General features: G+C 34.6%; 1 protein-coding gene across 4 annotated transcripts in view; it reads left to right on the top strand.

Moving 5' to 3' along the window:
- The window catches only part of igsf21a (immunoglobin superfamily, member 21a), a 425352-nt gene that overhangs the window by 273272 nt on the left and 134783 nt on the right, over positions 1 to 17297 (top strand). For all 4 annotated transcript variants that reach the window (XM_073916068.1, XM_073916067.1, NM_001278321.1 and 1 more), the window contains 1 exon segment: positions 6316 to 6434. In XM_073916068.1, coding sequence (XP_073772169.1) covers positions 6316 to 6434 — 119 coding nt within the window.

Below are 17297 nucleotides of genomic sequence, written 5' to 3'. Positions count from 1 at the left end.
GTCATAGTAAGCTACGGAGACATAGCGCAAATAATATAAATGACAACATTACATAATAACTGGTTATGATTATTACTGAACCGATACCGAATTGTCCGTGTCTGCATTGCGGTTCATTGAAGAAACTAAATTAACTTTGACACCCCTAATGTAATCCATTGTGGCTGATCATGATCTTCGTATCGGAAACCTCGAGTTCAGTGCTACAAAGATTAATTTTCAGCTCGATCCAACTCAATGCTATGTGTTCAAGGCTTTAGAAGGATGCTAAAAGTTAAAATCTTCGATCCTGAGAGTCACCGGCGCCAAAACATTTGAATTGTGGGCTTACCCAAATTAATCGAGGGGCCACGACCAACAGCTTTTTTCTCTCAGCTTCTGGTTGATGTCCTTGGTTCCCAGGTGTTAACCTTGCCACCTAAACTGGACAGAGCTCACTGTAGCCTCACACCTCAACCTGCACCAGGGCTGAGACTGCGAACCGTCATTCTGCGATTGCATCACTTTCAAATGAAGAACTTGGTCATCCATGAATTTCCCAAAAAGAGTGAGCTGCTGTATGATGATCCACAAATCTGTATATTTGAGGATTATTGCACTGATGTTGTGAAACTTCGCGCCAAGTATAAAGATGTTATGTCGCCACTCTGCAAACGTGGACTCAAGCATGCGCTTCTCTACCCTGTTACACTTTGAATAACACCTCCAAACAGTGAGAACAATTGGCTGGCTTCAGTTTCGAAAGCTAACAACTTCATCCAGAGCTCGAACTAGTAGTCAACGCGTTGAATTAGAGTCTCTATGTACAGTCTTTAAGGACTTTTTAGATGCTTTCCTCTTCAAGGATACTCTGGGATGTTGTCCCTGTGGATTTAAGATTCAAACCTGCTCAGTATAAATACCTTTTTGCTTGAAATTAAAAACTAATTTTATTTATAGTATGCTATACTATATTATAGCATATAGGTTATTGTCCTCTTTTGCATTACATGTTATGTTGTTTTGTTTATACATTATGAATGTGAGTAGTATGAATGGAACTCGGTTGTACTACATCAGCCATTTTGTCGTGATCACATGACCTACCTGCGGCAGTTGCATCGCTTCACTCTCATTCATGATTTTTTTCACAGTGCATCATAGGATAGCATAGAGTGCATTTGATGCGCATATTAGAATCTTGCCTGAAGTAGTAGGTCATCTGGGTACTTCTCGCTTGCTGTTTTTCAAATTCTATGAATTTGGACAAAGTACTCGGCTTGCATACTGTTTTTTAGCATGGTATATAGTACGGAAGTATGTAATTTCAGACATAGCCGCTAATTCAGATGATCCAGTTAGAGCAAATCTCAAGTTAACAGCTCACTGATTCAAATGTTCCAGTCAAGTGAGTCTTCAGTCAGTGCATTCAATGATTCTCCTGATTCGGTCAGAGCCAAGGTATATCTAAAATATCCCCCTATATATTGTTAAATAGCACTCTATTTGAAGGAGCAGTTATTTGTAGTGTTGCCAAAAACAATAGTATTCTGAAGTGCACTAAATCATTTCCACAATGCATTGCAATAACGAGTGTGCAACCAATTTACACTCAATGGGTAAAGAATACCCAAAATGCACTGAGTTTGAGCACTGAATGAATTTTTCACATCTGACCACAAGATGGCATCCGCAGCAGAATCCTATAAGTCTGAAGTCTATAAGTTTGAATTGTTAAATTAACAGTTCAAAATGAAAACAGAAATCAAAATGCTTGGTTTCGTTGCTAATAGACAGTTTGCTAAGTGATAAAAAGAAAAATTATCAGGATCCAAGTACAAAATCTAATCCGTCTGAGAGATTTCTCCCCCACAAAAGCACATGCAAAATCGCGTCCCTTCAGGTGCACTCAGGGCTCACTCGTTTTTTACTCCCTACAGTACTTTAAATTAGTGGAGTGATGTAGAGAATAGTGAATGAGGGTAATTTCGGATACATTCTCCAGTTAACAAATCACTGATTCAAGTGGTCTGGCTTTAGCTATCCTTCACTCAGTAGTTTGTGGATTCAAATTGATTGGTCAGAGTTAGCCTTTAGTTAACGACTCACTAATTCAAATGATCCAGTCAAACCTGATTCAAAAAGAGGATGTTATACATTTACTGGCTTATTTTTCTTTAGAATATCTATACTTTGACCCAACTACATGATTTGTGTAAAGTCCATTCTTGCTAGAATCTAGATGGGGGTTAAAATTATAGTCATCTGTGAAGAGAAACGGTGGAGTGGTTTTATTTACAGACGTTGTTTTGTTGCCGTCACCGTGATGGTGAACGCACTGCAATTAACTCTGCCTGTGTTTCTGCTCATCAAGCCTAAGTGAGCGATCTGAGGTATAGAGAGAAAGAGAGACATGAAACGAATGCTGAGAACTCACCCGCTGCCCTCATTCAATATAAATGAGCTTGGCTTCAGTCAATCTAGCTGTTTTCTGCTTGTTTTAAAGGGGCTGAGCAGCAGGACATTGTCAAGCACGCACAGACTATGTTGGGATTGTTAAAGGATTGCTTGACTGAAGCGAACAGTGAGAGACTGAGATTTTTGATTATAATTTATGAGGCTTTTACAACATTATCAAATCCAAATTTTGAAACCGGTCTTTTATTTATTTTACTGTCATTAGGTTTGTTTATACATCGGAGTGACAGTTTAATTGTACGTTTTTTTTTTTTTTTTTTTTGCTTGATTGTATTGTTTTAATTATTTTTTTTTATTTCATATATCTTTGGAGTTGGTTATATATATATATATATATATATATATATATATATATATATATATATATATATATATATATATATATATATATATATATATATATATATATATATATATATTTGAAAGGCAAAGGTGTAGAATGGTTTGAATTGTCACAGACTAACCACAGACCACCTTCAAAGAGCTCCAGGTATATTTTGCTGCTAATAATCACAAAGAACAGTTCAACGGAAGGTGATGCAGAAAAAACCTTTCTGCATTCTACCACCAAAAATAAACATTTGAGGTATGCAAAAGCTCATCTGGATAAACCTGAATCATTTTGTAAAAATATACTGTATACAGATGCCACAACCATAGCATGGCATTGAGAAAAAAACAGCAAAACATTACAGGAGAAGACCCTGCTACCTACTGCAAAATATGGTGAAGTCCACCATGCTGTAATGTGTGGCAAGCACAGGCACTGGAAGAGTTAAAGGTTGCATGGACTCCACCCAGTATCATTAGATTCTGAAGAACAATGTTCAGGAAGTCACGCAAGGGTTGGAAGTTTCAGCAGGACAATGACCCAAAGCACAGTTCCAGGTCTACCAAGGAATTCATGCTCAGACCATAAAATGTTCTAGAATGGCCGTCCTCGTGCCCATGCTTAGACATCAATAAAAAAATGAATTAATTAAAAAAAAAAAAAAAACGCTCAGCACCCATCAAACCTAACTGAAATGGAGAAATTTTTCAAGGAAGAGTGGTCCAAAATTCTTTTAGTAATAATTTAAGGACTTATGCTTGACTATAAGAAGTGTCTACAGCAGCGGTGTCCAAACTCAGTCTTGGAGGGCCGGTGTCCTGCTGAGTTTAGCTCCATTTTGCTTCAACACACCTGCCAGGAAGTTTCTAGTATATCTAGTAAGAGCTTGATTAGCTGGTTCAGGTGTGTTTGATTAGGGTTGGAGCTAAACTCTAGCTGCGTCCCAAATCGCATACTTATGCACTATCCTACGCCATTTTGTAGTATAAATAATGTAAGTGGTACGTTTACACTGAAAACTAAAAATAACTAGTGCACTTTAATTACCCAGAGGATGCACCCATTCAGCTGCTAAAAAGAAGTGTGTAATGATGGACACTTCACAAACGCAACAACCCCAGTTTTGCTCATGTAGCGGAAGGGGCGGAGCTATCGAGAGCACGTGTTGGAGAACTTTATTTATTTTGGAGAGTGAAAGCGAAATTCTCCTACGAGAGCCTCCCGATGATGAATGCAGCAAAACTCATGGCAGGTATTATTTGATAGTTTGGTTATTTATTTCACTGATTTGGTAACCGTTAAACGTCATCAGGAAAACGGTTACTATAAACGGAATACTATGCTGTTGAGTGTGTTAGTGTGTAAGTGCATAAGTACATAGTGCATGAGTGCGTAGTGTATAGTGTGCTATTTGAGACACAGCTTTCCTAAATAGATATACAGCACTAGAAACTTCCTGGCAGGTGTGTTGAAGCAAGTTGGAGGTAAACTAAGCAGGACACCCCTGGTTTACAGGCTGTTATTTCAGCAAAATCTGGCTGTACGAAAGATTGATGTCATTATTCTTTTGGGGAGCCCATATTTATGCACCTTTCTGTTTTTTATATGACTTAAATTGCATTGCATATGTTGATTAAATAAATGTTATGTCAGAATTTAAATGTTGCTATCTCTCTAAAGCAAAAAATGTATCCAAATGAAATTGCTGATTTAAAAAGACAGCAGGCTATGGCTTGCAATTATGATAATTATCAGGGGTGCCTGAACGCTGGCACAAAACTGTATCGTCACCTTAGAATAAGGCTCTATCTGACATTTTTGTCAAAACTGAGTTATTGACATATTCTTATTAAATGACAACTTATTTACATTATGAGATGTTTTTCTATAAGTTGTTTCCATTTTAAGACTTTTTTATTTAAAAAACAAATGTTACACACATACTGTTTGCTACATGGAATGCAATATATGTATATTGTATTCTGTATTTTCTGATATGAGTTATTTGTGTTTTTAGTTTTTATTTTTGTAAATATGTCTTGCAAAACTAATGTTTATATATATATATATATATATATATATATATATATATATATATATATATATATATATATATATCACCTCTAAACCAAGAAAAAAGTTTCTGTAGAGCATAAAATTGACCATCATTACACTATCCAAGATGAAACTTGGCCCACATTTTCTAATCTATTTTTATGGTTTGCAGCAATAACGATTTCATACTCCGACAGTACAGTTTGTAATATAGCCTTCTATTTGTTTTATTGTGAGTCCTGGGAGAAAAAGATGCTACGAAAAAACAAGGAACAGAACAAAATAAGTAAAAACTACAAAAATGGACCACCGGGTCGAGCATCTGAGTCTCTCCATCAGCAGTCTGCTGGGCTCCAGGGACAACTGCAATGGAGTGAGGCATTATGGGAATGTGTTGAGCCAGCAGACAGACAACTGTTTTCTTAGGCAGTGGTTTCTCTTTTCTTTTGACTGGCACATTAGTAAGTCCATTTATTTATTTGTTTATTCAGCTTGACTGCAGTCTCTTGTCTTCTACAGGAGACCAGTTGTTCTCAATACTGATCTGCTACCTGCAGCTGAAAATCTCCTTTTGATTTGCATTGTCCGTGTGCAGAATACACAATGAACCCTTTGGCTTTTTTGAGTCTATATTATAAAACACTTCTTTTGTATACTTTATCATTTCCTTTGGAGCTGTGTAGAGATGTGCTTTCACTTTTCTAAGCAATTGGATTTTCAGAAAATGATTTTCACCTTGCAGATGATAAAAAGAGAGAGGGAGAAAGAAAGCGGGGATAGGGGGTGGGGGATTGGGGTACTGAAGCTTACTTTGGTGTTGGAGCAATATCATAGAAAGTGTTGCACTGGGTGATATGGCCTGGTGAGATCGATCTATCTATTTATCTATTTATCTATCTATCTATCTATCTATCTATCTATCTATCTATCTATCTATCTATCTATCTATCTATCTATCTATCTGTCTATCTGTCTATCTGTCCATCCGTCCATCCGTCCATCCGTCCATCCGTCCATCCGTCCATCCGACCCTTGATTAATTAAGTGACTAAGCCAAAAAGAATATGAACAATTGGATAATGCTAATTCAAGCAAGCAAAATAGCACACAGCTAGCAAAATGCTGACTGAATTAAGATTACTTCAAACCATCAAACTTTCTTTAGCTTCACTTATTTGTATACTTACAAATTGTACTGAAAACCCCTAAAGTTAATGTCTAACTTACTTTAAAACCTTCAATCTTTAAGCCTTTCAAAACCTAATTTTCACTTTTAAAACTGGCTTTGTAAAGTCATCTTCAAACTTACGTCATCTAGTTTCATATAATAATCATTCTTGTTTCTTGGGTGAATTCCATTACGTTTAAAAGATTTATTGGGGACCTTGACTTAAAGCAAATACTCATATCCAGGCTTTGAATAACTAAAAATGTCTTACAGTAGTTGTAATTGTGATTTAAATTTTTTACAGGCTCCCAGAGGTGCGGATCTCAGACAATGGCCCTTATGAATGCCATGTAGGAATCTATGACCGAGCGACACGAGAGAAGGTCGTCCTGGCATCAGGGAACGTCCTGCTTACGGTCATGTGTGAGTACAAATTCACTGCAGAAATGTCACATTCTCTACTTTCTCTTCATCAGACATGTGGAACAGCATGTGCTAATTTGAATCCATCTTCAAGCCAGATAAACAAGGATGCAACCGTATGTTCAGGATTAAGTGAACCATAATATGCTCTGATTTACTTTTGGCATTATGCATTTGGCAGAAATATTGACTCAAGGGTGGTGTTGCACCCAAAAGCTGACCCACAATCTTTTACGTTGTCCTTTAACTTGTCGCCTGAGGTTTTGAAAGGCTTTATCCTGTGTTTGTTATTTGGAAGTCTGCCGTATTTTCTCTGCTGGGCCACAATAGGCTGATCATTAGAGTTGACTGTCTCCATGTGATAAGAGCTTCTGAATGGGAGGTAGAGAAGCAGCGTGTGTGTGTGTGTTGTTTGTGAGTTATTCATAACACTTCACTTTGAACTTCCCCACTCGCTGCTTATATTCATGCTGTGCTGTAAGGCGTCATTTGAGAAACTCTGAGGCCATGAAAATGCAAAGATTACAAAGAGAGCTGATTTGTTTTTAATCGTTGTATGCATGTTCTCATTTCTTTTTCTTTTTTTTTTTGCATTTTTTTTAGGCTAACACTTTATAAGAGCTTCCTTAACTTTCAGAAATTTTCTACAATCTTATTAGAGCATTATTTAATGCCTCTCTAATCAAAAATCTATGAATTATTTTATTTTTTTTATTATTCGTGATATTGTAGCATAGATAGTAGTGCAGTGTAAATATTTGGTATGCTATTGTAGCTTTTGTTAGTATTTTTTATTAGAATTATGACCTCAAATCTTGAACATGAATTATGTTGCATGGGTATATTTTTAGCAATAGCAAATTTATTTATTTTTCTTTTAAGCCAAACATCATTACAATATTAAGTAAATATCATGTTTCATGAAGTTATTTTGCAAATGTCTTGTTGTAAATCTTTTAAACTCAATTTGTGATTGGTAATGTGCATTAAAAATTGCACAAATTGAGCTCAATTTGAAGTAAATTTGTTTCAAATTTTAATTGTTTTTGAACCTCTGATTCTTGATTTTCAAATAGTTTGTCGTAATATCATTGAAAATTAACACTTGTGACTGGTTTTGTGGTTCAACATCACATAATATATATTTTTTTCTTCACTTTTACTCCACTTAAAACTTTTCTTTAGTACTCTAGATGAAAAATCTGTTTACAAACACTACCTGACAAAAGTCTTGTCGCCTATCCAAGTTTTAGGAACAACAAATAATAACTTGACTTCTATTTGATCATTTAGTATCAAAAGTGGCTTATATAAAAGGCAAAGGCCTCTAGATTATGTTAGTTAACCAATGTCTTGTCACTTAACAGAATTAATGTACAGTAAAAATATAAAGTCATGGTGCAGTGGAAAAAAATGTATATTGTCTATAACGTCCATGATCTTGGACAATTGCATCCATACATTTCTGCAATGAGTCAAATACCTAATGAATAAAGTCATTTGAAATGGCTAAGAATACACTATATAGGTTCATCTTCAATGCCTCCTCCTTAATCTTACCCCAGACATGCTCAATAATGTTCATGTCTGGTGACTGGGCTGGCCAATCCTGGAGCATTTTGACCTTTTTTGCTTTCAGGAAATGATGTGGAGGCTGAAGTATGAGAAGGGGCGCTACTGAATGTAACCCCAAACCATGATTTTTGCTTCACGAAACTTGACTGATTTTTGTGAGAATATTGGGTCCGTGTGGGTTCCATCAGGTCTTCTGCAGTATTTGTGATGATTGGGATGCAGTTCAACAGATGATTTATTGAAAACATCTACCTTCTGCCACTTTTCTAAATGGTCAACTAGAAGTCAAGTTATTATGTGTTGCTCTCACAACTAAGATCAATGAAAGGACTTTTGTCTGGCAGTGTACAGTATGATTTTAAACTACATTGTAAGATGAAAAACAAAATATGTATGCTTACCAGTTTTTATGAGGAATCAACATTACTAAATAGTCTTTATTAGTTAATATTTCTGATTTATATCTAGTTTTAGCAGATCAAGCTGAAATACCAAATGAAAAAGATGACTTCTAATTTCCAATTTCACCCGAAACATTGCAATTGTTTATTGTGTCATTGTCATGATTGACACTTGTTGGGTTATTTCATCTGTTACTTGAACAGCATCTCATTATCAGTCTAAAACAAGCCCGTCAGACGCTCATGTTCACTCTCCACTCTCTTTATAACTATTACCAGCCGCTGGCCTAATGACATTCAGCCTACAATACCTGAGCATGTCAAGCTCCGTCCACCGCTCTGAGATGCAGCTTGGCGTTAATAAGGAACCTCATCATTTTTCAGCCCATTGTTAAAATGAACAAATAAGAAAGTGTGGTCCTCAGGCTAATAGTTCTCTCCTGGAAAGCTGATAAGACAGGCTGGAAGTCAGCGAAAAGCCCCAGAAGGCCTGATGGAAATAAACATTTCTTTGAATAAAGAACAGCTCTTTCAGCGCCTTCAGCTGGAGAAACACAACCAAATATGAACAAATCACACCATCTTGTTGATGGTGGTGTTGATGTTAACAGCCTGCTTTTATCAATACGAGTTGTTTTGAAGATTCTCCTTGTAATTGCTTAGAAATCGAAGAAAAGTGTGTGTGTGTGCTTTGTCTCGCTGACATTCGTAAATCCCTACACCTCTACAGGAGAAGAAGGATCGCCTCTAGCATTGTGGCTAATTGCCATCTAAGCTGAAACAGAATTATTCATAACCTATTAGTGTGGCAAGTTCACTGGGTAGAGGAGAGAAAAGAAGAAAAAAAAACATGATGAGAAAGAGAATGAAAATGTGTGAAAAAAAGTTCATTAATCGGGGGAGCCTTGCGCAAACGGTATTTTAATTTGCTAAAGGACGCCATAATTAAGAATGCCCATTTTAATGAATCCTTGGCCTGCAGTTTCAATCATCTGCTTCTTAAGCCTAGATTTGGAATTATTGGGACTCACCTTCATGCTGATTCAGAAGTCATGAATGACTCTGCTGTGAACTTCAGCTTTGGCTGGTTTGAGAGGCAGTGTGATCAAGCGTTAACTTACAAGTATTTAAACTGTATTTGAATGTCATTTCAGAGTGCAACCGTGTGGAAATTAACTCTTAGTGGTGATCATTGGTGGAAAGAGTACTGAAAAACTGTACTCAATTAAAGTACTATTGCTTTCCATGTAGGGCAGTATGATTAAAAAATAGCCTCATACTGAAAACGTAGTCCTATATAAATTTCTGGAAATCGCTAATTATGTAGCCAGAGGTACATATGGCTGCATTTTATCTTTAAAATTAATGCTATGGGGTGATATGATGGCGTACCGGTTTGCGCCTGCCAGCTAACCTCTATATGGACGGCTTTTCCGCTGTTACCAGTTTGTCCAGTGGCTCGCCGTGTATGTTGGCGGACTTGTCACATGGAGTGGAGTTGACCACGACAACGGGGTTTAAGTCTGGTGAAGAACGGTCTAGAAAATATGTAAGACAAAATCAAAAGTAAAAAAATTAAATAAACAAGTAAATAGCAGGGTGAGAATTACCTTTGAAAGACACTTTGAAAACACTGTCAGTTGGGTTTAGAGAAGTTGGTGGGCGGCCCAATCGATGCTTTTTAAAACACTGTCAGTTGGGATTAGGAAAGTGGCTGGGCGTGCTTGTTTAGGGAAGGAAGAGAGTGGGTCAGTCAATTGGTCAGTCAGTCAGTTGACAGCATCATCTGGTGGATGAAATTTCAGATCTCAAAAAGCATACACAGTGGCCTCTGGTGGTTTTGCGAAAACAAAAACTGCAAAAATGAACCTCCTTCTGAGACTTATTTGGAGCTCTCCAGAATGTATATAGGGGTTCATATTCAGAATGAGCCTGGGTTTAAAACATCCCATTTAAAAGTACTCAAGAGTAGTGAGTATTGTGCTGTGAAAATTCTTATACCTCCCTTATACCATTCAAACATAAAATATAGCATTTTCTTTTACAGGTCTTTATACAGTAAGTGTAAGTTTAATTATTTGCCGTTATTGGACTTTACCTTTAAAATGTTAGATTATTTAATTGAGAGAACACATTACAAGACATGCAACTATAAGCTGAAGAAAGCATGTTGATGCGTTTACTTGTAGAGTGAAATCTGTGTAAACTACTGTAAGAGAGAAAATCTAGCTGTGATGATATGTTAATGCTTATAACTTTGAATCTTGACTTACAAGCTATGCTTGTCTAGCAGTTGGCACCAAAAACTATGCTAGTACAGCACTTAGAATACAAGCAATGTGTGCATGTGTTTTAAAACGTAACATTCTGGTGTGCATTTAATTAATGTTAAAGGGTATTGTCATTTTCATTATCTTGCATCTTTTCATGCAGTCTAAACAATATCATGGTCATTGCGTGTACTGATTTTGCGTCTTCTTGGTTATTTTATTCCACACTACAGGTTTGCTGCCTTTATAAATGTGTCTTGATGTCTGTCTGTTGTATTTTTCTATACACAGTTCAACTGGATGAGAATCACGGGACAGATTATATATTATTTAGCCAATCACTATAGACAGAAAAAAAAACATATAAAGTAGTGACTAAGGAAAATAAAGCAGTACAAGTACAGATACAGAACTAAATATGTACTGAAGTAAAAAGTAAAGTACACATTTAAACTACTTAGAACTAGAATAGCTCTAAGAGTATATTTTGGTTTTGATACAATTGCTTAACATATTGTATATGTGCAGCCAAACATGTATAGGAACCTTAAAATATTTTAAATTTTGAAAAATAGAAATAATTAATGCATTTCTAAAAGGGTTATAGTTTCATCTTGTTGTAATTTGAACATAGTAATAATTTTTGTAGAACTTTGTAGAATTCTATTTAACTAAAACGTATCAAGAAGGCCTGTTACTGATTAATAATATTTATAATAATTACTTACATTTATATAGTGCTTTTCTGGACACTCAAAGCGCTTAAACATTGGGGAGAATCTCCTCACGCAACACCAGTGTGCAGCATCCACCTGGATGACGCGACGGCAGGCATATTGCGCCGACTGCACACCAGCTGATTGGTGGAGAGGAGACAGAGTGATGAAGCCAATTATGATATGGGGTTGATTAGGAGGCCATAATGGAGAGAGGCAAGTAGGCAAATTTGGCCAGGATGCCGGTGTTAAACCACCACTCTTTTCAAAGGACATTATGGGTTTAAAGATCACAGAGTATCAGGACCTCTGTTTACATTTCATCTGATAGATGGCACTCACTGAGCAGTAAAGAGTCCCCTTCACTATACTGGGGCATTAGGACCCAAACAGACCACTGGTTGATCACCCCCTGCTGGCCTCACTAACACCACTTCCAGCAGCAACCTAGCTTTCCCATCCAGGTACTGACCAGGCTTCCCTGACTTCAGTGGGCGACCATGTGAAAGTTGCAAAGAGCCAGCTGCCAGCAAAGCACTGTTTATAGTGATGCTCCAATCAATCGGCCGGAGATCGGTATCGGGCGATAATCACATTTTTATGACTCAATCGGTACTCACTAATATGGCCAATCTCATAACTAAACGCAAGTGTTTGTTTGAGTTTGAGTCATACAGTCAGGTTATACATACATCAGCTACAACATGTGAAGATGTTAATGATGCACAGGGGCATGATCGATGGCTGCCCTCAAGTCATAGGAGATAAAATACATACAAATATACAAATACATTGTCCTTCTAGATGCAACCCATTGCTGTTAAACACCCATACACTTTCACACTTACACATGCATTCATACACTAAAGTCAATTTAGTTTATTCAATTCGCCTACAGCGCATGCCTTTGGACTGGGGGGAAAACCAGAGCACCAGGAGGAAACCCACGCCAACAAGAGGAGAACATGTGAACTCCTCACAGAAATGCCAACTCACCCAGCAGGGACTCAAATCAGCAACCTTCTTGATGAGAGGCAACAGTGCTAACCACTGAGCCACCATGTCGAGAGTTGCAGAGAGCTAGCTGCTGACCCTGTCAGCTAAACATCACTGAAGCATCAGCAGATTAAAGTATATAATTTATGTATATATTTACATATTAATAAGATATGGGTGATGCGGTGGCACAGTAGGTAGTGGCCTAACAGCAAGAAGTTCGGTTGTTCGAGCCTCAGCTGGGCCAGTTGGCATTTCTGTGTGGGGTTTGCATGTTCTCCTCTCATTCGCGTGGGTTTCCTCCGGGTGCTTCGGTTTCCCCCACAAGTCCAAAGACATGCAATACAGGTGAATTAGGTAAGCTAAATTGTTGGTAGTGTATGTGTAGATGAGTGTGAATGGATGTTTCGCAGTAATTGGTTGAGGCTGGAAGGGCATCCGCTGTGTAAAAATGTGCTGGATAAGTTGGCAGTTCATTCCACTGTGGCAACCCTAGATTAATAAAGGGACTAAGCCGAAAAGAAAATGAATGAATGTTAATAAGATTTTATGAATTCATTTAAATTATACATTAAATCTAAAAAGAAAATATGTATTAAATAATGATTTACTAAGAAATGATTCAATCATTTGCTCATTATTGGATGATTAATAAAACAAATACATAAATATATTTGCTTTACACTGAATTAAATAAAATTACATGCATTTCTGCAGGTCAAATAACACATCATTTTATTAAAAATGGCAAAAAGGGTGTACTTTTTAGACAGAACATTTTTTATTTTATTTCCACAGCATTATTTTTGAAGCATTTAGCACCTGGTTAAGCTGTTATGCAGGTGTTTAACAGAAGAGACATTGGTTTTCCGCTAAAATGTTTAGTGATTGGCAAATTGGCAAAGGTCACAAAAGTGTGGCAACACATGTATGCAGCCGCACACAGCAGCTTAGTTTGATGATATCTTTATACATAACCATTTCTGTGACCTTTCTCTGATATACAAGGGAAATTAGCATTTCTCCCTTTTAGTCAGTGTTGAAAATGTGCTCCGTTCTCTCCCTGCTGATGTTTGTCCTGTCATTCGGAAAATGTGGGGCCATCGATTGCCTTATCATCGACAAACAGAGATGTGCTCATCTCATTATAATGACGATGTTTGTTCTCGCTCATTTCATAATAAGTCTGCTCCAAATATCTCCAGCTGCATTTCCCAACACATCTCAAGCTGACAGGCCACCAGTGTCAGGTTTTACTCGTCTTGCTCCTTATTTATTTGAAATTGATGCACGCGGTTTCTTGAGGGCGAAACGTTATGCTAAACTGCAGCACTTAAAGAAGCATTAAATACCAGAGGAGATGACCTTAGACAAACCTGTGAAGTAAGTCAGCTAAGCAAGTAATTAGTTCAATTAAATGCCGTATTCAGTAAAAGCAGTCCCTCTGGCTGTAGAGGCTTAAAGTTGAAAAAGCGCGGTTGAATTAAGCCTAATTAATTTCTTTTGTCCACTACCACCTTTTAATTGTCATGTAGCAAATTTAATGAAGCAAAAGTCTTTTAGGAGAAGGCGACATAGTGGTAACTATAAGGGCTTGTAAAGCAAACTCTTTGGGTTATGTACTATATGACTGCATAAAGTTCAAACTATAGATTAAATACTAGTGTAAATGAATATTACATTGTAGGTTAGTTTAGTTTTTTATTAATTAACATTGCAACAAATGAGATGCAAAAATAGTTTATTGGAAACTGTTTTTACATTATCCAGATTTATTACATACATTACATAAAACATACCTCTTATAGAAGTTGTTTTCCGATAATAATAATAATAATAATAATAATAATAATAATAATAATAATAATAATAATAATAATAATAATAATAGCTTCAAAAATATGATACATTTTATATATAATGATAAATTTGTATTTATTTATTTTATTGTATTTTACTTTATTTAAATAATAATAATAATAATAATAATAATAATAATAATAATTATTATTATTATTATTATTATTATTGCCACTATAATTATAACATAACTTATAACATAAATTTAAAAAATACAAACTTGTCAAACTTTACCATATTTCTGCATATTCGGTATATCTGTATTTTTGCATTTATTATTATTATTATTATTATTATTATTATTATTATTATTATTATTATTATTATTAAATAAACCAAGTCAATAAATAAATAAATAAATAAATGCATATTTGTCATAATTTACTTAGAATTTACCATATTTCTCCATATTCTGTATGTCTGTATTTATTTATTTATTTTTAAAAAATTATAATAATAGTAATTACTATTATATTATTATTATTATATAAAATACATTATTAGATAAATATAAACAAATTTGTCATCGTTTACTTAGAATTTAACATATTTAAGCATATTCCTGATGTCTGTATTTTTTTATTAATTTGTTTTGTTTTGTTTTATTTTATAATAATAGTTATTATTATAAAATAAAATAAATAAATAAATACAGATTTGTCATCATTTACTAAGAATTTACCATAGTTTTGCATATTCTACATATCTGTATTTTTTAAATAATTTATTTTACTTTGTTTCATTTTATAATAATAGTAATTAGTACAAAATAAATTAACTAAATACAGATTTTTCATCATTTATTTAAAATTTACCATATTTTTGCATATTTTGTATGTCTGTATGTCTTGTATGTCTGTATGTCTTGTATTTTATTATTAAGTTATAGTTCACCCTTTACTCAAGTTAAACCGTGTTCAACAAAAGAAAGAAGATATTTGGAACAAGAGGAAGATGAGTAAATAATGACAACTTTATAAATCATTATTTTGAGGTTAAATATACCTTTACATGGCATGAAGGTGAATAAATAACAATAGAGTTTGAGTTTCTGGCTAAACTCTCTTATTATTACAGAAATATAATCCTCACATTCCTGCTTTAAACTCCTTTGACAGTTTTTGGATGCTTATTGGCTTTGATTTTAAGTGTGTATTTGTAAAGATAGCATTAGCATTACTACTTTTAGCATGCAGTAAACAGAGCTGTATTTAAGTATTTTATTGATCAAGGCTAGTTTAATTCACTAAATGCTAAAAAAGAATGTGCATATATATATATATATATATATATATATATTTAGTAGAAACAGAAAAATGATGCTAAGTTGGTATCTTCTTTCATAAGCTTGCACACTGGGTGCCAATTGTCTTCAGTGCTAATTTTCTGAGTATGTTTACACTGTTACCGGATCTGCATAATTCCTTTAGTGAACCGGGCATTAAAACAGCATGAACTGATCCTATAAACAAACAGCACTATCAGTGCTTGCACAACTCATTTTAAATGATTTCCCTCCTAGGGTATAAAGGCAATCAGTGCTCAAATATCATCTCTTACTAATTCAAACCTTTTGGTTAACAATGGAAGACTTTTAGTCATTATTGATGGGGATTATCGCTCGTTCTATATATTAGCTTTAGTCAGGCTCACGTTGATATGCAGTTCACCCAGTTCAACATTTGTGTTGGGGCTGTCGATGAGGGAGATATCTCTGATTAGCTGTTCAGTTTAGCAAACAAGAATAAAAGCAAAGGTGATGAAAGTGATCAAAGAAGTCAGCACTGGGGATAGGCACATCAATAATGCAGTATCAACACACATAAGCTACTTGTTTGATATTGGTACCTTTAAAAAGCTACACAAAGAAGCATTTATAAGGCACGAAAGACTGGTATTCTGTAGGAGAAATCAACTTTAAAGTTGAAAAAGGATTGAAATGCCAAAGTATGTCTTGAGATCATTGTTAGAGTGGAGGAAAATGCTGTTGTTATGAACTACTCAATATTCACTTTACTAAAAAGATTATGAAATCTTACGAACTGGCAAAAAGAAGTAATACAATTCCAAATGTTTTTCTTAGATGCTTTTCTGAACATTGATGTTTTAAATAATTCAAAACATGTAGAAAGCTGAAGTTAGTCGTGCGAAACTGTGAAAAAAAAACAGCCTGTTTAAAATTAAGACATCTTTTATAAAGTTCAGATGTCCATTTTAGGTGTTGCTATTTTATACTTCTCATAGTTTTATTATAATATACACTACCGATCAAAAGTTTGGGGTCAGTAGAATTTTAAAATGTTTTAAAATAAGCTCAATCCGCTCACCAAGTCTGCAGTTATTTAATCAAAAATACAGAACAAATTGTAAAATTGTGAAATATAAAATCACTGTTCAATAGTAGTTTATAAATTAATGTAATAATTTATTCCAGTGATTTTAAAGATGACTTTTCAGCTTCATTACTCCATTCTTTAGAGTCACATTATCATTTAAAAATATTTATTTTTATTATTATTATTATTATTATTATTATTATTATTATTATTATTATTATTATTTATTATTATTATTTTTATTATTATTATTAATGGTGATAGTAATAAAAACAATAATGACTGTTGTAATAATTTTATTTGAAACATACAATAAGAAAGCAGATATTTAAATTGTTTATAAATATTCAACAATTTAACAACTGAAAAAAATAAAAACAATAATAAATGCCGCCTTGATTAACAGAATCGTTGTCTTAAAAAAAAAAAAAAAAAGACTGACCCCAACTTTTGACCGATAGTGTACAAGTATGAATAAATAATAAATGAATAAATCCTTATATTTGATAGTGCTATTAATGTTCCATATATATATATTAATTAATTATGGAACATTAATTATGGAATTATGGATATATGGATCATTTTGGCAGTAATTTCTTTCACTGCAGTAATATCAAGACATTGCAAAAATTTTATTTAGACAAATTTAAAGGGAATTTTCTCTTAGATTTACAGATTTCCAAATAGTTGTACTGTATCTCGGCCA

This window comes from Danio rerio, chromosome 11 (assembly GCF_049306965.1).
Source record: "Danio rerio strain Tuebingen ecotype United States chromosome 11, GRCz12tu, whole genome shotgun sequence".
NCBI lineage: Eukaryota > Metazoa > Chordata > Actinopteri > Cypriniformes > Danionidae > Danio > Danio rerio.
This window is presented reverse-complemented; position numbering and strand designations above follow the sequence as displayed.